The 19835-nt window shown below is 45.5% G+C and overlaps 2 protein-coding genes across 8 annotated transcripts in view; one reads left to right on the forward strand and one right to left on the reverse strand.

The window, feature by feature from the left end:
- RGL1 (ral guanine nucleotide dissociation stimulator like 1) overlaps positions 1 to 4698 on the forward strand; it is a 157270-nt gene extending 152572 nt beyond the window's left edge. For all 5 annotated transcript variants that reach the window (XM_048860422.2, XM_048860425.2, XM_048860426.2 and 2 more), the window contains one exon: positions 3135 to 4698. In XM_048860422.2, the coding sequence (XP_048716379.1) occupies positions 3135 to 3322 (188 nt within the window). In that variant the 3' untranslated portion in view covers positions 3323 to 4698. The remainder of the gene's footprint in view (positions 1 to 3134) is intronic.
- Positions 4699 to 15296: 10598 nt separating this feature from the next.
- COLGALT2 (collagen beta(1-O)galactosyltransferase 2) overlaps positions 15297 to 19835 on the reverse strand; it is an 87031-nt gene continuing 82492 nt past the window's right edge. For all 3 annotated transcript variants that reach the window (XM_048862002.2, XM_048862000.2, XM_048862001.2), the window contains 2 exons: positions 18945 to 19151; positions 15297 to 17139 (listed from right to left, as the gene is read on the reverse strand). In XM_048862002.2, the coding sequence (XP_048717959.2) occupies positions 16863 to 17139; positions 18945 to 19151 (484 nt within the window). In that variant the 3' untranslated portion in view covers positions 15297 to 16862. The remainder of the gene's footprint in view (positions 17140 to 18944; positions 19152 to 19835) is intronic.

The following is a 19835-nucleotide window of genomic DNA, read 5'->3' on the forward strand; positions in this document are numbered from 1 at the left end:
TTGAGCTAATGTTATAGGGCAAGTTGGCTCATCCCTGACCGCCTTGTGTGGAGTTAAGTGGCCTCTGAGCATCCCTACCAGATCAAGTCCCACAGGACGCTAGGCCGGGCAATGCCTAGTGGCCCTGGGTTTGAGAATCATCCTGAGGCTTAGGCATGAGAGGTGTTTTGGTCCCTAAAGTGAGGCAGCAGGACACATGCTCCGAGGCAGAAATATTGGTGTCTGGGGAACGTCTAGAGCAAAAACTTGGGTGCCAAATGAGTTTAGGCACCTACAGGGTTGGGCAGCAGCCAAACACAAGTTTTGTAGATCGCAGTAGTGCCTAAAACTGGGACCGACTTAGGCACCTAAGTCTCTTTACAGATCTGGGTTTGTGTGCCAATGATGTGGACTGTGTGCCTATTCTTAGCTCTCCTGAATTCTGTGTTGTGGGCCTGTGGCACATACTGAGCATGCTCATTCTCAGTTCATGTCCCAGCTCAGCACCGCATGCCTTCTGCATCGGCACTATCTGTGCCCCCAACTAAAACCCTGCTGGAGTTCCCTGTGTAATTTGCCCTATTGTAAAAACTGATTAGGAGAATGATGAGGCTTTGTTCACCAAGTGACCCCAAAATTGTACTCCAGGCACTATTCTGCATAGGCATCTGCCAGACCAGTTCTCAAGCCAATCTGGCTCTGCCTTTGCCTTTTAGTGCACCTTTAAAATTAAACACGTCATTTGCCAGGAGCGGGAAGGGAGCTGTAGCTACAGAGGCCCTTGCCTATGACTCCAAATTAGCACCACAAAATGCTAATGGCACCCAAGGCCTTTTACAAGCATACACATTTCCAAGCCAATCTGTCTATCTGTGAACGTAAGAGCACTTTGAACCTTTGCCTTTAAACAGACATGTTACTTCAGCCTTCATGTTTCTGTTGCACCGGTTGGCATTCCAGATCTCTCTCACAGCAGCACCATGTTGTAGAACCAACAGGAAAGTCTAATAATGCTTGAATTACTGGGTTTTGGAGCTGTGTGTTGGTCAGCTCTGAGATACATGCCATGTGAATACTACTCCCCCCCACCCCCAGCTTTGTGCAAAAGAGAAGTGATTCCTTCCCATCCCAAGAACACGTGCGAAATATCAGCTGTGGGGTGTCAGTAACCGAACTGCATGCTGTCATTTATAAGCTTGCTCCCAGTACCTACAGCATGAGCAGTTTTCAGCATGAGCCTTTGTGCAGCATAGCTGGGAAAGTATCTGTGCAACAAAGAGATGCAAATATCACCACGAAGATTTGGTGTGCTGCAATGCACTCGGTTGTGACAGTGATGAGTGTAGCAGAAGAGCACTGAACGCATCAGACACAGATTCTGAAGGGGAGTGGAAATGGTTCAGCTATCTGCAAATTACTGAGACTGGTTTTGAGAATAAATATAGCTCTGGTGAGAATTGCATGAGACCTTCAGTAGGTCATAGTTATATGCAAGAGTTATATAAGAGTACACAGTAATACTTTGTTATTTACACAATATATTCACATAGGATATTCTATAGTCCTCCTACTACGAATCATTACTGTTGTAGAAATAGTTTACATGTATTGTCACTGCATTCAGTGACAGTAAGATGATAATTACAGTTATACCACGTGTGCTTTAGGCTTATGTCTCTGGCCGAATAGATAATGTAAAAAATATGTTTTGTAATTAAGGGGCAGGGGGGCTTATTATCTGCACAGAGTCATAAAAATAGCAGACAAAAAAAATCTTCGCTCACATCAGTCCATTCTATAAATGATGACAGATATTTTGAGGTATTACATGGCGCAAACAAGCTCTTGCTGTCGTGTGACTACAGCCTTTTACTCTAACTGAAGGCAAAAAAGGACAGGAAAATGCACACAAATCATCAGGGGCTAAATATGTCCTAAACTTTTCAAAGCAGTACTATTTTGAGTGCATTGGTGCATTACCAATTTATTTAGAAGGTTTCTGCCAATTTTGGTCAAAATTAAAGTCTGCATTATGGCCCTTTTTGTGATTTTTCATGACTTTTTTCCCAATTGGATGCTGATAACATTTAAACATTACAGCATGTAGGAAAACGGCTCCACTTCCAACATCTACATCCACACTGGTGGGATGACCACCACATATGTGCCTAACGGGGTAGTAATGACATGGTTACCTCTTAGTGCCCAAAACTGGGACGGGCTGGTAGACTATGAGGGAAGTCCCTAATGTAGTCAGCCTGGAAAGCTTTCTTTCCTATTAGTATATTATTTTACAGTGACACCACCCTGGTTCTCTTTTCTAGTAGATCTCCCGACAATGAAATGCATTAGTGGTGGTGGTATGTGTTGAGAGTGGCAGCAGCTGGAGGTGATGCAGTGCTCGCTCTGAGAAATACAGTTTCAATAGTCAGACAGAACTGCAGTGGGAGAGCCAGGCCCAGAGCCTACAAACCACATACGCACATGCTTCGCTTTACTCATCTAATGTTTGCAGGATTGGGCCTTAAGAGTGTCTGGGGGTTTATTTTATTTTTTTGTGGGGGGTGAGGGCAGGGGGGAAGGGGGTCTATCAAAATCACTGGACATTTCTGCAGCTGGGGAGGGGGTGGTTATAGTTGCACATAAAAGCTAAAACCAAATTCTATTAATAAAAACACCCAAAGCCTACCAAACTACACACATACAAAATGCACTAAAAGCACTTTAAGATGGCAAGGACAATCACATTTCCTAGCTGTCAAGTGCCTTACAGTTGCCTATGCTGTAACCCTATTTCAGACCCCTTGCTCATCTGCTCTATGCAAGTCTTCAGTTACATGATCACGTCCAATTTCCCCCCCTCACTGGAATCTGAATTATAGTTGCATGGGCAACTAGTAAATGCCAGTTTTATAACTTTCCAAGGGCTTGACTTTGCAACCTAAATAATGTTTTTTAATATAGCTTTTTTGTCATCATAACATGTCCCTGTTCACAAGGGGAAAGTCTGAGAGGACAAAATGCACTGCTGCCAAATCAGAGTCGCATATGGGCATTGCAGCCAGATTTGCCCACATGAGATTTCTTTTCATGCTGGTAACTGTATTATCAATAGTAGAGCACATCACCACTGACTTTGTTTCCTCTCTTTGCAGAGTTAGTCATCCCCGACACTGCTAATGTATTTTATGCCATGAACAGCCAGGTCAACTTTGACTTCATCCTACGGAAAAAAAACTCCCTCGATGGGCAAGTGAAGATGCGGAGCCGATCTAGCTTGACACTTCCCAGAACTGCCAAAAGGGGGTGCTGGACTAACAGACACAGCAAAATCACACTTTGAAGAGAATGAGCTAACACAAAGGAGATTCGGTTTAGAAAAAAGAAAATTCCTTTGATACCATTCAGTATTACAAAGTCATGGAAGATGAAGGTGTCATGGAAAGATTTGAGACTGGAATGCAAAGTGTGCGTTCACTATAGATATAGATAGAGATGAACATCGAGAGAGAGAGAGAGAGACTTATGGGACAGTCACTATGGAAATATATTTTGCACATTGGCCTAGGAAGGTGAGGTCACATATACAGGGAAAAATGGAATTGCCAACCAACCTTGTCTTAAGAATTCCACATAAGCTAAATCTCCTCCTTGGAAAGCAGATTCTCCTTTGTGCCAGTATTACCTAGAACAAGAACTTTAAATTTATTTTTATACATTGGAGAAGAAAACTGTTGCAATTAAATTCCACCTGAATCAAGCGGGAGGATCCGAGCAGCCATCAGCTGAATGAGAACACTAATTTCCAAAGAGTGTGGATGAGCTGATGGCTGCTAATTCTTCACCCTGTCTGATAAGTGTTGCCTCCAGGAGGCGTTCACGTCTGTGAAGAAGAAAGAAGGGTTGAGACCCTCCCAAAATGCTAGTCTAGAGACACAAGGAAGAATGAAATTGTGTGCACGTAGGTTGGTTTCACAGAACTGACAAACAGTTTTTGCAGTTGTTCAAAGCCAGAAAATGGGTCACAGTTGCTTTTGGATGAATGTCATATTTTGTTCATGAGCAAGGCAAGGAAACTCAACCAACATTACTTCTCTAGACTTTGTTCACATCTTAATGCCACTACGGTGTGTTCTTCCTTATGCTTACCTAATCTGTTTAACAGGAATCAAGGCCTTTTGCATGCACAGTTGCAAGTTCTCCAAATTCACTGATATACTTCTTTGTAATGTGCAATCCCTCTTCAGGTGCAGAACTCTACATTAATTCACATTGATTCAGTGAGAGCAACTATATTACCTTGTGTTTTAAAAGTGGCATAAGACAGACATGTTTATTACTCAGTGCCCAAAGTTACCACAGATCTTATAAACTTGTAGCATTATTATACATAATCTTCAACCACCGCCCTCTCTTATATGCTTCTATTAATTGAATAGTTTCCTGACATGGTACATCCTTCCAGATGGAATAAAGAATTTAACCTTCTGTAAAGGCTCCCATAGCTGCTATTCTCTGTGAAACTTTAAATGACGCATTTCTTAACTTGAAGATACAAGTCTCCCTTCAGAACACATGCGTAATTAAAAGGTCACATAAAAGATTTTAATTGAAAGCCATAAATGACACATTGGATTGTAAGCAACACTCACAGAACAGATTGTCTTTTCAGAATACTAGGGTTGGTTAAAATAAACTCAGATCTTGAATTTTATACAAGTCTGGAGCATGTTTTACCAGTTCTGTAGCACTGATTGTCAAAGCTGGGCCTAGTTTCCATTACCAAATAGCCATGATGTACCAATAAATGTCTTAAATGGTGTTGGGTCTTTACTATGAAAAGAATTATTATTCCCATTTAAAAGGCAGCTCATTCTCTAGGTCTGGGTATCTTAAATTCAAGTTGTATTTGTGTTTCGGGGATGAATAGGTCCAGTTTTGAACTGAGCCTTAGATGTGTCTGGTGTTGGGTCAGGTTTACAACAGAACTAAAGTTCAGTTTCCTTTGTACTTCAGTAAAGGCAATGCATAAATGTGTTGGTGAGTTTTACAGTATGGTATATAATGCATAGCCCCTCACCCACACAATATAAAGAGCTGCGAATCTGGATTTTATAGTGCCAAGGTTATGTTGTTGAACGTCTTTTCCTTTCTTACAGGGAAAGAAATTGCTGTTGGATAAAAATGGTTTCATTTATTTAAGATGGTCAATTTTAAAAGTAATTTCTCATGAACAAAATGTTTTTGCAGTTCTCCTTCTGCTGATTCTTCGTCAAACCTCTGGTTCTAGCTTCCATTAATATTTCACTGAAATCAGACCATTAGGCATTAGCTTGTGTGTGTTACCTAGCTGGCCCTGGAATATTCAACAGCTGTTAAGGGTCTAGATCAGACATCTATAGCACAGTGGAAAAACAAATCATTTGAAAGAGAACAATCTAAAAATGCTCTTCGGACAACTCAACTGCTGAATGACACCAGCGCGTCTTTTCGGTGCTCCAAAGCAGCTTGGAAAATTCTTGTCGAAAATTTTGACAGAAATGGGGAAAACATACATGTTCGTGATTTATTTCTCCTTCCCTTTTTCCACCCAGCATGAAAGCTGTTTGGAAAATAGGCACAGAAAATGAGTATCTTACCTCTGAGCTACTGGATTGTTCCTTGCTAGAGACTAGTACACAAGCAGGAGCCTTAGGGAAGCTGAGACCCAGCTACTTCCATTAGAGCAGCCAAAGCCCTTTCATAGAATCATTGAACTGAAAAGGAACTCAATAGGTTATCTAGTCCAGTCCCCATGGCAGAACGAAGTATTATCTAGATCATCCCTGAGAGGTGCTTGTTTAACCTGCTCTTTGTGGAATCTCCATCACTGGAGATTTCACAGCCTCCTTAGGCAATTTATTCAAGTGTTTGACTACCATGACAGTTAGGAAGTTTTTCCTAATGTCCAATCTAAACCCCACTTGGTGCAATTTAAGCCCATTGCTTCTTGCCCTGTCCTCAGAGGTTAACAAGAGCAATTTTTCTTCCTCCTCCTTGTAACAACCTTTTATATACTTGAAAACTGTTATCATGTTCCCCTCTCAGTCTTCACTTCTCCAGACTAAACAAACCCAGTTTTTTCAGTCTTTCCTCATAGGTCATGTTTCTACATTTTTGCTGCTTTCCTCTGGACTTTCTCTAACTTGTCCGTATCTTTCTTGAAATGTGGTGCCCAGAACTGGACACTATACTCCAGTTGAGGCCTAATCCGCATGGAGCAGAGTGGAAGAATTACTTCTCATGTCTTGCTTACAGCACTCCTGCTAATACAACCCAGAAGGATGTTCACTTTTTTTGCAACAGTTTTACACTGTTGACTCAGATTTAGCTTGTGGTCCACTATGACTTCCAGATCCTTTTCCACAGTACTCCTTCCTAGGCAGTCATTTCTCATTTTGTATGTGTGCAATTGATTGTTCCATTCTCAGTGGAGTACTTTGCATTTGTCCTTATTGAATTTCATCCTGTTTACCTCAGACTATTTCTCCAGTTTGTCCAGATCATTTTGAATTTTAATCCTATCCTCCAAAGCACTTTGTATCATTTGCAAACTTAGTAAGCGTACTCTGTATGCCATTATCTAAATCATTAATGAAGAGAACGGGACCTAGGACCGATCTCTGCAGGACCCCACTTGATATGCCCTTCCAGCTTGACCGTGAACTACTCTCTGGGAATGGTTTTCCAACCAGTTATGCACCCACCTTACAGTAGCTCCATCTTGGTTGTATTTCCCTAGTTTATTTATGAGGTCACGTGATATATCTTGATTTTAGTAAGGCTTTTGATACTGTTTCACATCTACCATTTGCCCCTCCACAAGGTTTGTTAACCTGTCAAAGAAAGCTATTAGGTTGGTTTGAACACATTGTGTTCAAGACAAATCCATGCTGTTGCTTATCTTATTATCTTCTAGGTGTTTGCAAATAGATTAATTATTTGCTCCATTATCTTTCTGTGTAATGAAGTTAAACTGACTGGTCTGTAATTCCCTCTTTTTATAGGTTGGCATTATATTTGCCCTTTTCCACTTCTCTGGAATCTCACCCGTCTTCCATGACTTTTTGAAGATAATTACTTATGGCTCAGATATCTCTTCAATCAGCTTCTTGAGTATTGTAGTATGTATTTCATCAAGCCCTGGTGATGTGAAGACATCTAACTTATCTAAAGGAGTACTTGTGGCACTTTAGAGACTAACCAATTTATTTGAGCAAAAGCTTTCGTGAGCTACAGCTCATTTCATCAGGTGCATGAGGTGGAAAATACAGTGGGGAGATTTTATATACACAGAGAACATGAAAAAATGGGTGTTACCATACACACTGTAACGAGAGTGATCAGGTTACGTGAGCAGTTACCAGCAGAGGAGAGAGAAAAAAACAAAACAAAAACAACCTTTTGTAGTGATAATCAAGGTAGGCCATTTACAGCAGTTGACAAGAACGTGTGAGGAACAGTTGCGGGCGGGGGGGGGGGAATAAACATGGGGAAATAGTTTTACTTTGTGTAATGACACATCCACTCCCAGTCTTTATTCAAGCCTATTTTAATGGTGTCCAGTTTGCAAATTAATTCCAATTCAGCAGTCTCTCGTTGGAGTCTGTTTTTGAAGTTTTTTTGTTGAAGAATTGCAACTTTTAGGTCTATAATCGAGTGACCAGAGAGAGTGAAGTGTTCTCCAACTGGTTTTTGAATGTTATAATTCCAATGTGATATATGCCATCATGTGCCAGCAATGCCCCTCTGCCATGTACATTGGCCAAACCGGAGAGTCTTTACGTAAAAGAATAAATGGACACAAATCAGACGTCAAGAATTATAACTTTCAAAAACCAGTCGGCGAATACTTCGATTGAAGAATTGCAACTTTTAGGTCTATAATCGATGACCAGAGAGATTGAAGTATTCGCCGACTGGTTTTTGAAAGTTATAATTCTTGACGTCTGATTTGTGTCCATTTATTCTTTTACGTAAAGACTCTCCGGTTTGGCCAATGTACATGGCAGAGGGGCATTGCTGGCACATGATGGCATATATCACATTGGAATTATAACATTCAAAAACCAGTTGGAGAACACTTCACTCTCTCTGGTCACTCGATTATAGACCTAAAAGTTGCAATTCTTCAACAAAAAAAACTTCAAAAACAGACTCCAACGAGAGACTGCTGAATTGGAATTAATTTGCAAACTGGACACCATTAAAATAGGCTTGAATAAAGACTGGGAGTGGATGTGTCATTACACAAAGTAAAACTATTTTATTCCACCCCCTCCCCCCACTGTTCCTCACATGTTCTTGTCAACTGCTGGAAATGGCCCACCTTGATTATCACTACAAAAGGTTTTGGGTTGTTTTTTTGTTTGGTTGGTTTTTGTTTTCTCTCCTGCTGGTAATAGCTCACCTTACCATACAGACTGTAACAAGAGTGATCAGGTAACACCCATTGTTTCGTGTTCTCTGTGTATATAAAATCTCCCCACTGTATTTTCCACTACATGCATCCGATCAAGTGAGCTGTAGCTCATGAAAGCTTACGCTCAAATAAATTTGTTAGTCTCTAAGGTGCCACAAGTACTCCTTTTCTTTTTGCGGATACAGACTAACATGGCTGCTACTCTGAAACCTAACTTATCTATGTAATTTTTAACTTATTCTTTCCCTATTTTAGCCTCTGATCCTACCTCATTTTCACTAGCATTCACTATGTTAGACGTCCAATTGCTATTAACCTTTTTGGTGAAAACTGGAAGAAAAAAGTCATTTAGCACTCCCCCCCCCCCCCCAATTGAGTAATAGGCCTACCACGTCCTTGCCCTTCCTCTTGCTTCTAATGTGTTCATTAAATGTTTTTCTCAGTCCTTGGAGTAAGATGAGGGAAGGATATATATAAAGATGCATGAAGCAGCATATGGACTCCAGGCAGGAATCCATTTTGGTACATGAGAGAGAGAGATGTGGCACTTTGTAAAGCTCCAGCCCCTTTTTCTTCTGTACCCATGACAGTCCACCTCCGCTCCTGCCCCTTTTTTACCTCCAAAGTTGTCTGGGGGGCGGGGAGGGGGGTTGTGTTGAACTGAGAGCTACTTCAAAATTCAGATCAAGTTTAGTCTGATTATGAAAAACACAACCACAAAACACTACTGCACCCACCCCCAATCAAAGAAAAAGTTTTCTTTGGCTATAATGCTGCAACCAGCTTAGCAGAGGTGAACCCCTGTGCCTACACAGAGCTCATTAAAAATTATCAGAGCTGTAAGCTCTTAAGGGCAGGGGCTGTCTTGATATTTGTGGTGTACAGGACTCAGCATGTTCTTAACATGTCCAATAATAATGGGCTGCAATGAGATCTCCAAAAACATGCCACGTTTGAAGTTACTAGCTTCAGCTATTTTTTGACTTACAGCCAGACACGTGTTTTTTTCCTCTTAGATATGTATAATAAAAAACAAGTGCATTAAATTTGCACCTCCTTTCCAAAAAACCTTTACCTCTGGTTAAGCCAAAGCATGAACAACTGCCTCTAGAAAGGAATTCATTTGAAAGTAATGAGTAACTGCAAAAGGGAAGGGGGAGAAAAGTGTTTATAATAGAAGTGGGAATGCAGTGTCACAGCAGGATGTTCCTGCTCCTAGTCTGCTCGTAAGTAAGTTTGGAAAGTAGCAGTTTGCGGGGAAGAATCAGTTTCATTTTGCAGGGAGAAGAGGTGGGGCCACACTGAGGCATCTAGCTAATAAAATAAGACTCATGAAATTATGCAAAACTTTTTCTTTCCTTTTTCTGAAACTGGCATTTACTGCCCCTGCATCATTCACTGCATAGTAATGAAAGGAACTGAAAACATTCTTGATGGATCAGTAAAAGTTTTGTTTTTAATAAAACACTATGACCTTACTTTACCTACTCAAGCAGCTACAACATTCAACAGATGTGCTTAACTGAGATTGCGCTGCACCAAGCTGAGAGCGCCGTCTTAACCGCCTGGGCCCCCATCTGATTTCCTTTCTTCAGAAACAAGGTCTGTTCTATACAGCTGAGGCTGTGACACAGGTTGCCTGCCAAGCAGAAGCCTCACCTGCCAAAATGTAACAAGCAATCTTACGCTCCTTGTCTCCTCATCCCCAGCCTGGGGCGTAGACCAGGGGTTCCCAAACGTCTTTCTCCTGTGGCACACCTGTGCAGTGGCAATAAGCACAACAGTCCACTATTAACACCTTGTGAGGAAAATTACTAATTATTATATACATGGATACTATATGTACCAACAGGGGGCCAGTACTCATGGGGTACATCATTCTACTGCCCTTCTGAGCCTGGCCCTTCAGAGCTGGGCCTGAGCGCAGGTGCCACCCCTCCTCCCCACTGGCAGTGCGCCCCATGATGCCCAGCACCGAGAGTTGCCAGGCATCCTGACCAGATGCTAAACATCTGGTTACCTGCAGTAACCAGCCTCTGCCACCGGGGGTGAGGGCAGGAAGAGCAGCAGCTGTAGTGGAGCCTGGAGGAGCAGATCTGTTTAGGAGCTGCTGCTCTTCCTGCCCCCAGCCTGACGGAGAGAACTGGCTGGCTCCAAAGTAAGTAGTGGGGCCATCTGGGGGTAACCTGTCTGCCCCTGCCCCAATGTGCCCTGATTTCCCCAGCCCCTTGCTCCAGGGACCCCCCTGCCTTCGCCCTGCTGTGCCCCAATTTCCCCTCCCTGGCCTCTCGCTCCAGGGACCAACCAACCTTGCTGTGCCCCAATTTCCCCACTCCAGGGACCAACACCCCACCCCGCCTGTGCCCCGATTGCCCCAGCTCCCTCACTCCAGGGACCCCCCACCCCACTGTGCCCCGAGTTCCGGGGTGAGGCAATCGGGCAGACAGGCTCCGCATCAGCTCCTCCCAGCTCAGCTCTGCAGGTGAGTCCCAGGGGATGGGGAAACAGAGCAATGGGGCTGGAGGGGTGGGGGGTGGGAAGGAGGGAGAGCGAGAGATGGGGGTGGGGCAGGGGTGTTTGTTTTTTCAGGGATTAGAAAGTTGGCAACCCTACCCGCACCCCTTCCCTTGCAGAATTAAGGCAAACTCCCTGACTTTACCCTGCCCCAGATCAAGCCAAAGCACCATGTCCCTCCTTACCATCAGCAAGGTGACACAGAGGGAGGAGGGGTGGCTGAGGGCCAGTGGTGTTGCCTCTCACCGGTGGCAGGCGTGGCACATTCTGCTCAGCCCTGGGACTGCCACAGCACCAGCTTGCCCAGGTCTCCTGCAGCAGGCGGAGAGCACCTCCCCCTCCCCCACGAGCTGGGGGGGAGACACTGAGAAAGGAAACAGAACCGGTTACCCCAGTTAGCTCAGGGGCTCAGCCCCAGAGACACCCCCTGGGGCAGAGGTGTGTGGGGTGGGGTTTGATCCAAGATGGCTCACAAAGCCAGCTCATTGGGGGGGAGGGCAGAAGCAGCATTAATAGTGTTTCAGAGGGGGATGAGGCAGTTGGGGGGTGAGGTGTGGGAATGCCATGTATCGGGGGGGCAGGGGACTCCTGGGCTTGGCAGGGACACCCTCTACATCTACCCCCCCTTCAACTGTCACGCCTGCCAGCGGACCACCCCAGAGTCTGTGTTGCGGCCAGCTTTGGGAACCCCTGTAGCAGCGACCAGTGTAATAAGCTCACGGCAGCCAAACAGCCAAAGAACAGTAGCACGCAAGAAAGCAAGTGTGCTTTACAGCAGGGGTTCGGAACCTTTTTCTTTCTGAGGGCCCAGCAGGGGATCAGGTGGGTGGACTCGGGGCTCCAGACCAGGGGCAGGGCGGGGGGCCTGGGACATAGGCATAGTTTGACTTCTATTTTGGGGGGGGGGAGAAAGGCAAAGGGCCGGCAGGGATCAAGCCAGCTCCGCATAGCAGGGTCCAGAGAGGGAGCGGCATCTCCACCCCCTGACTCACCTCTGCAGGCCACCCAGCCTTTCTGGGTTGGGGGGAAATGCAACCAAAAACTTTTACTCAAAGCAGTGAACGCAGCTAAAAAAGTTTGAAAACTGCTCAAGGGGTAGTGAGGGGCTGTGTGCAGGCTGGGGAGGGGGGAAGCTCAGGCTTCAGGGAAGGGGGTAGCTTGGGGCTGTGTGCAGGCGGGGGGGTAGCTGAGAGTTCAGAGAGGGGGGTAGCTTGGGGCTGTGTGCAGGCGGGGGGGGTAGCTCAGACTACAGGGAGGGGAGTAGCTTGGGGCTGTGCAGGGGCCGGGGGGGTAGCTAGGTGCTGTGTGAAGGCAGGGGAGTAGCTCAGGGTGTAGGGAGGGGTGGCTAGGGGTGTGTGCGTGCTGGGGGTTCCTGACCAATGGAGCTGTGGAGCCGGCGCTCGGGATGGGGGCAGTGTGTGGAGAGAGACCCCCCCCCTTGGCCGCCCCTCCACCTAGGAGCTGGACATGCCACTTCCAGGAGTGGCGCGGAGCCAGGACAGGTAGGGAGCCTGCCTTAGCCCCGCTGCACCGCTGGACTTTTAGCGGCCTATTAAAATCTCCCAGATTGGTTTCAGTAGCCTTTGGGAGATCAGTGCCGATGCCGGGAGACTCCCAGCCAATCCGGGAGGGTTGGTAACCCTCCCTTCTGGAGACTATGTCCCAGCCAGCTGGCTTCATGCCCATGCTCCTTCTCTGTGAGCAGCAAGGACCAATGCTGCCTATTTCAGCGGTGACCATGTTATCAGAGCTGATGCTTAGAGCACTGTTCCACCTCTCTGACAGTTGCTTTCTCTTCTCTGCTACCTAGCCCCAAGAACCCTCATCTACCCCCATATACACACACACACTTATGCAAATACTGAACACGTACAATGGAGATGTGCCAAACCAGGGACTTTCCGTCTGCAAAGTGTCCTTCCCCTTGTGGTTTCCAGGGATTGCTCCCGTCTAAAGCAGTGTTACCGCTGAAGTGAAGAGAAATGGCTATTTTCACAATGAGAAGCATGCTAATATCAGCATTTCCATATGCTTCCTGGGCGAAGCCACCTAGTCCTATACTCAAAACCTGCCCCGTTTCTGAGGGAAGCATGTGAAATCTTTGTGACACTGTGTTCACATCCATAATGAAATGTGAAAGAACCTGAATTCTTGCACAGTTTTCCCTTTCTAGCCCTGGCTACTTTAAAACTGATGTTTAGTTTCACTGTTGTTCTCCAAGTGGGCTTGCACAAAAGGCCTGCTCCTGCTCCCGCACTGAAGTCCATGTCAAGAGTCGTATTGACTTCCGTGGGTCAAAGCAAAGCCCCTTCCGATGAGCTGCAGCACCACCATGTTCTGCGTGTTTATATTTTTCAAATGGTGCTTTTAAAAAAGCAGATCAGAAGGCAAGCATTGTCTCGCTGAACAGTGCCACCTGCTGGCCAGCAAGGCTCAAAATGGAGGTCAGGTCTGCCCTGTGGGCTGGAGAATAAAGACCTGATTATGGGAATGGAGGCTTTTTAAAAAGGGAAAAACAACACTTAATTTGTGCCAGGGCTTGGTAGTTCGTAGCCCTGGCACCTCTGGGCTTGCTGCATCAGTTATGAATGCAAAAAAATTGCTCAAGCCCCAGCATCTAATTGCTTGAGCTCTGGCACCTATTTCATTACAAATTAAGTATTAGGGGAAAAAACCCCAAATAATTCACTATGGCCCAAGGATGACCCACAATCCTTATTCCACATGAGCCTAGTTTCATGACTTTCTTCAGCTTGGGGTGTTGACAAGGCTGCACCACATAGGGTAGTTGTGGATCATGTGTTTGTGGTTAGGGGCCAGGGGAACAGGCTCACAAAATCTTAAATCCATGATGGAGTTGGTTAAGTGCAAGCGTCCCACTGAGAGTCAGATCAGGCTCCAAAATGTTGTAGCTATGATCTTTGTGTAAGCAGTGTCAGGATGAGCTCCATCCTGACATCTGGTGGTGAGGTGTGGCAAGTTGTGGAAAAGAACTTCAGGGGCCGATCTCATTTGCATAGGCACACCCACCACGCCTAGAATGAGACCATAGCTGCCCAAACGGTCACTTTGGCTGCTGTGGGATCCCCAGTGTCTCTGTTATTGGGGCAGGAAGAATAAATTGTTATTACCCTGATTATGGGAACTGTGCTTGGAACTGTACATGGCCTTTTGTTATGATGGAGGGATTCACCATCAACTAAGTAGCACTCGCTAGGCAAGGGTCATGGGTTCCAAAACTGTGTGAATGGAGAGAGGCTGGGGATAAGTATTAATACTTGGTGGCATGGGCCCCTTGGTGAGGGCCTTACATGCTAATTGCCCTTTCTCCACTATGGAATATCAGAGCTAATTTTGATTTCATTAGAAGTCTCGTTATAGGCTGCTGAGCTGACTTTGGGCTGACAGTGCACCAGCACTGGGGCTCCCCTACTACAAGCTGAATTCACCTAAGAGCTGAAATCACTGAGTGTTGTGTTAAGTAGTGGGGGAGCCTGAAGATATATTGTGGAGCAGTTTGCGGGACGGCTGGAGTGCCTTGTGGACCGGCTGGTGAAGCAGTTCGACGCGGAGCAGTTTGTGGATGGCAGGAGCTGCTTGTGGGCCGCGGAGCTGAGCGAAGGAGTTTGTGGGGCGGCTGGCGGAGCGGAGCGCAGCTGAGCAAAGGAGTTCGTGGGGCGGCTGGCGGAGCGAAGCTATGGAGCGGTCAGTGTCAGATCATGTAAGGTGCCTCTTACCCCCATCCCATCTCCACCCAGGTTGGGAGGTAAAGCTCCACAGATAAACTTTCGAACTCTGGGGCTGCCCTGACCAGGGACAGAGACTTTTGGGGCATTGGACTTTTTGGACTTTGGGTGATTTGGGGTTGCTGGACTCAAGAACCAAAGGGAAAAGGGCATGCCCCAATTTGCTTGGGGTGGGTTTTTTTTGTTTGCTCATGGGTTGTGTTGGTGGTGTTTCCCCAACATAATGCCACATTGTTTCTCTCTGTTATTAAAAGGCTTTTTGCTACACTCAGACTATGTGCTTGCGAGAGGGGAAATATTGCCTCTTGGAGGCGCCCAGCGGGGGAGGTATATATTTGTCCCAGGTCACTGGGTGGGGGCTCGAGCCGGTTTGCATTGTGTTATTGGAATGGATCCCCTAGATATTGAACCCGGCCCTTGTTGCTGCCAACTCTGACGGGCAGAAGGGTTACATTTGTGTCTCTTTGTTATCTTTTTGTGCCTTATTTCAACACGGCTGTGAAAATGCCCCAAAGCAGCATGGCAGACCCCCAGCCCTGCTCACCCAGCATTCTCAGTCCAAGAGCTCCATGTAAATTGAGACTCCACACAGCTAATCATCTTGCATCCAGTTCTATGTATTATCAGACCTGCTGATAGACAGTAACATGTCTTCTTTAGGAGAGAGCACAACATTATCAGCAATTATTAAAAAAACGAAAACCAACCACACGCTCCAATGTACAGCTCATCCAGAAAGTGAAACAATCTCTTTAGATTTTAGGCCAGGAGGATTTTTTTTCCCCCTAACTTTGTGTTGTACAGAAAAAGATCTAAATCTACATCAGCTAAATCTAAGAAGTGTAGCACACGATCACCTGCCTTATGGGACACTTTAAAAAACAACAACATGACTTACTATGCTGACATCTTACCCAATACTGAGTATATCAGAACTCATCCAAAACAGAACAAGCTCACTCCTCACATTTAAAAATATATAAAAGGCAAGTTGCCTTTTTTGTCCTGCAATATACAATTCTAATGCAGCCATCCAACAAAGAACAGCAGACTTGACACCATTAACATTTTCATGGTTTTCTTTTTAAAGGGACACTGTCAAGTAGTTTAGGCCCAAACCTATCAGTGAGGAAACTGAAATAGTTTTTTATTATATTAATTGGGAAGGAAACCCAAAAGGTTTGTAGCCAAGAAACAGGAAGTGAAACTGACCATTAACAGGAAGTAGCGCTGGCTGATTTAGTTTCACTGTTCAGTGTGAATGAAACAAATTAAAAAAAAAAAAGAAAAAGAAAACGAAGAGCATAAAAAAAAGCAAAAAGCACAATGGATTTTAAAATAGATTATTAAAACTGAAACAGCTAAGGTGTCAGTTTAGGAGGTTGCAGACACATCTCAGGAGACTGTGACCATCCTCTCTTTCCTTATGGCTAGATGGGATGGGAGGGGTGTCTTGAAACGTAGGAGAGAGGACTCCTGAAACTATTTTGTATTGCAATGTGAAGTGGGGACTCACGTTATGGAAGAGGTGTAGATAGCAACACAGATGAGGCCATTTTTGAAGTCGTGATCTTGACAGTGATCCTTTAAAACACACCCACACACACCCACACACACACACTTGCAGCTTCTCTCAGAGAATGGGGATAAAAAAACGCAAATCAACAACAGTTAATGTTATGCAGCAGCACAGTGACAACTATCTGGAAAGGACTTACACGTGTCCACCTCAGAACCCCTATATATATTAATCTTTATAAATACAGTATTCTACACCAGGAACTGTAGAAAGACGTCATTCAAGGAAATTTTGTAATTACTAGTGTCAACTCAGTGCGCCATGGAGCCAACTCGCCACTCCACAGAGGTTTCAAAGTTACGAACCCTTGTGAGAATGGACTGGAGTTTACGATACGCTTTTTAGAAGTCTTTTTTTTTTTTTCTGCCAATCTGGAACGTTCTGGTTCAAGCCCCTCCCCCCACTCCCTTTCCCAAAAAATAGAGATTGGTTAGGTTAAGTCAGTCAGATCCAATCAATTTGCTTCGCCACTAAAGACGGCGAGAAGGAGACCACACTGACGTCTCTAGAAGCTTCTAGATGAAAGCTAAATTGTGAGGCAGGTTCTGCTGTTGTTGTCAGAGTCACTTAGCAAGGGGGACAGTCATAGCTCATCCCTGGACAACGACGCATCGAGAGATGGCTGGGGGGCCAAGGCATCTTTGTTCTGGGCATCACTGTGGATCTGGCCCTGTTGCCGGGACTTCCAGGAATGGGCTCTGTCCCAGTCAGTCGACATGGTCTCATTGTCCCAGATGGTGGATGTCTCTGTGTCACTGAGATAACCCGGCTGCCCTGTGTAATGGGTGGGATAAACAAGCAAGGGTTCTGCTGAGAAGGCCTTCAAGTCTCTGGACTCATAGTACTCCTTGTACTTCTCTCTAAAGAAAGGAAAACAAATATCATTAGCAGAAATAAGTCTTGCTCAGCACCACTGTGTTTGCTTTGCCTTTCCATGGGTTATGAGCCAATCTACTGAGCTAGGACTAGTCGGTAGAGTTAGATGCTCCTCGCAGGGTGAAACCTGGGCAAATGATTGAAGGCTTGAGATGAACTGAACAGTGAGGACACTATTAGTCCTTTTGGAAAAGTGATTTTTATACAATAACATAAAGGATCCTAAAGAATGACAAAGTATTTCAGAAACCATGCACTTCACCTGCCACTAGGGAGCAGCCACCTCTGAAGCAGGACCCTGCAGCTATTTGAATAGCAACACCCTATGAGAGAACAGGACAGGAAGCATACTGGATCCATCTGGAAATTCTACTGGGACTGTAGCCCCAGTCTTGCAGAGATACCTGGATATGTGAGTTGGCATTTGGAATTCAACTGCTGGGCCCCTGTATCATTTCTTATTTGCACTGTTGGGGTGCGATTTTTAGATGAGTTCAGGGGTGGCCTAACTCTGCTCCCACTGAAATCAATGGTAATGCTCCCATCAACTCCAATGGGAGCAAAGTTAGGCCAAGAAATAACAAAGGCTTTGTCTATACTAGCAGTTGTCTTAAAATCTCCCTCTATGGCATCGCTACCGCACATGACTTACTTTGCCATTGCTTGCAAAGTGGTCAACTGGCCACTGGCGTTTTAAGCGCCACAACTTCCAATCCCATCTAGACCTGTTCTGGGCAACCCAATGGTTAGTCAATGGCAGCCTGTCTGCATTAGTGCTCCCAGCGTCCCTACCACCAGAGAAGCTGCTACTGATGCAGATGAGGCCGAAGAGTGTACCTTGCTACCACAGAGTAAGTGGTGTGGCCAATTAGGAGAACCGGGTGTTGGAGGAGAACAAAGGCCTGTCTCAGATATGTTATCAGAGGATCACTAAGACTGTATACAGGACTAGAAGACAACTGTCAGAGGGACACTGCAGTACCTGTTGGAAGCAGGGACCAATGATGTGGCACCCCAAATTCTTTTGGGGAGATGTCATAATGGGTAACTAGACTATGGAAACAAGGTTAGGGGGAGCTTTAGGTGAGAATTAAAAAAACCCCTTGTTTTCTTACAAAACAAGGCGATCCACCCTTGAAAACAGATTCCTCCCGTATCTTGAGACCCACATCACTTTCCGGGGCTCTGAGGGAGAGCCTTGCAGAGCTTTCGCCACAAAGAGAGAGACAATGTTGATAAGTCTGGCTGGGAGCTGGTTAAAAGATGTGACTTCTCCCTGCCCCACACACCTTTGAAATGAAAACCCTGGATTCTGCAACACAGCGAAGTAGGAAGGTGCCATGTAGATTCTGAAAAGGCCCTAAAAGCAGGGTTTTGAAAAGAAAGGCTCTGAGTTGCACAGAGATCTTTCCCAGGCCTATGCCAGGTAAGGTATTCCAAAGTAGACACTATCTACATAATCATAATAATACACCTATATAGTTACTTCCAATCAGAGATTACTAGCTGCTTCAAAAGTATGAATTTATGAATCCCAAAAGACCACTCCGAGGTAGGATATTATTACATAAATTCAGGCACAGAAAGGTCCGGAGATTTGCTCAACATCTCCAGCAGCACTGGCAATATCCAAGAATCATAATATCCAGTCCTCTGCTCCGCCTACTAGGTTATGCTATGGAGATGCACTGTACAAACAGCAACGCAACGTCCAGTTTAAGATCAGTTAGCAAGGTACAGCTCACGCAAAGCCAGCTGGCTTTCCAAGCAAGGAAGGGTTTTTACTTACACAGGGTGCTTGTTGTACATGATCGGCAGGAATTCATCGACCGGCAGCATCTTGCTAAAAGGTTCAGCCCCAATTAATTTCTGAGCCCCTTCAAAGGAGATTGCATACCCCAGGGTCCAGTAAGAGTAATCTGCTTCCACAAGGTTCATTACATTAGGAACTGCCTTCTCGGGGCGCTGCACCTGCATCCTTTTCCGACCAATGTAGCTGGAGGGGAGAAAAACCCACCGCAGTGAAAACTAAGGCCTGTTTCCATGATCAGCTCTGCAGTGCAATTATACTGTAACTGGGACATCAGGCATTCCCACTTCAACCAGGGCTGAGCAAAGGCCTTTTAAGTCAGTGGGAGTTTTTCCATTGACGTCACTGGACCATGGATCAGGTCCAAAGTGCACCCACAAGTCAAATGCTTCTCCTGGAATTCTCCAGTGCCACAACTGCCTGTGTTTTTAACCCAGAGTTGCAGTCCAAGGAGACTACAGGTCCCAAAACCAATGCACCATCCTGACCCAAGCAAGGATTTGAATTCGCTATGGTGCGTATCCAGTGAGGTGCTGGAGGCCTCTCGGGAGCCTCTTGTTAAAACTCCATCATCCTACAGACAGGAGGGTTGGGGTAATTCCCCAGCCATATCCCTTCTCTGGATGAAGCCCAGATAAATCAGTGCCACCAGAGACGGCTTATCCCTTATAAAAATACATCTGAAGAGAAAACGTTTTGCTTTTGGACTGTCACAGGCACTGATCCAGGGACCCACACAACCTGAGTGCCAGAAAGCACCAAACAGCCGGAGGATTATAAAAACTGCCTGGGGGAGGAGCCCCCTAGAAGGTCTTCTCCCCCTTCTTCAGCTGGCCAGTTCGAAAACTCTGCTCCCTTGGCAGTGAACGT

The sequence above is a fragment of the Caretta caretta genome, chromosome 8, assembly GCF_965140235.1.
Source record: "Caretta caretta isolate rCarCar2 chromosome 8, rCarCar1.hap1, whole genome shotgun sequence".
Lineage (NCBI taxonomy): Eukaryota > Metazoa > Chordata > Testudines > Cheloniidae > Caretta > Caretta caretta.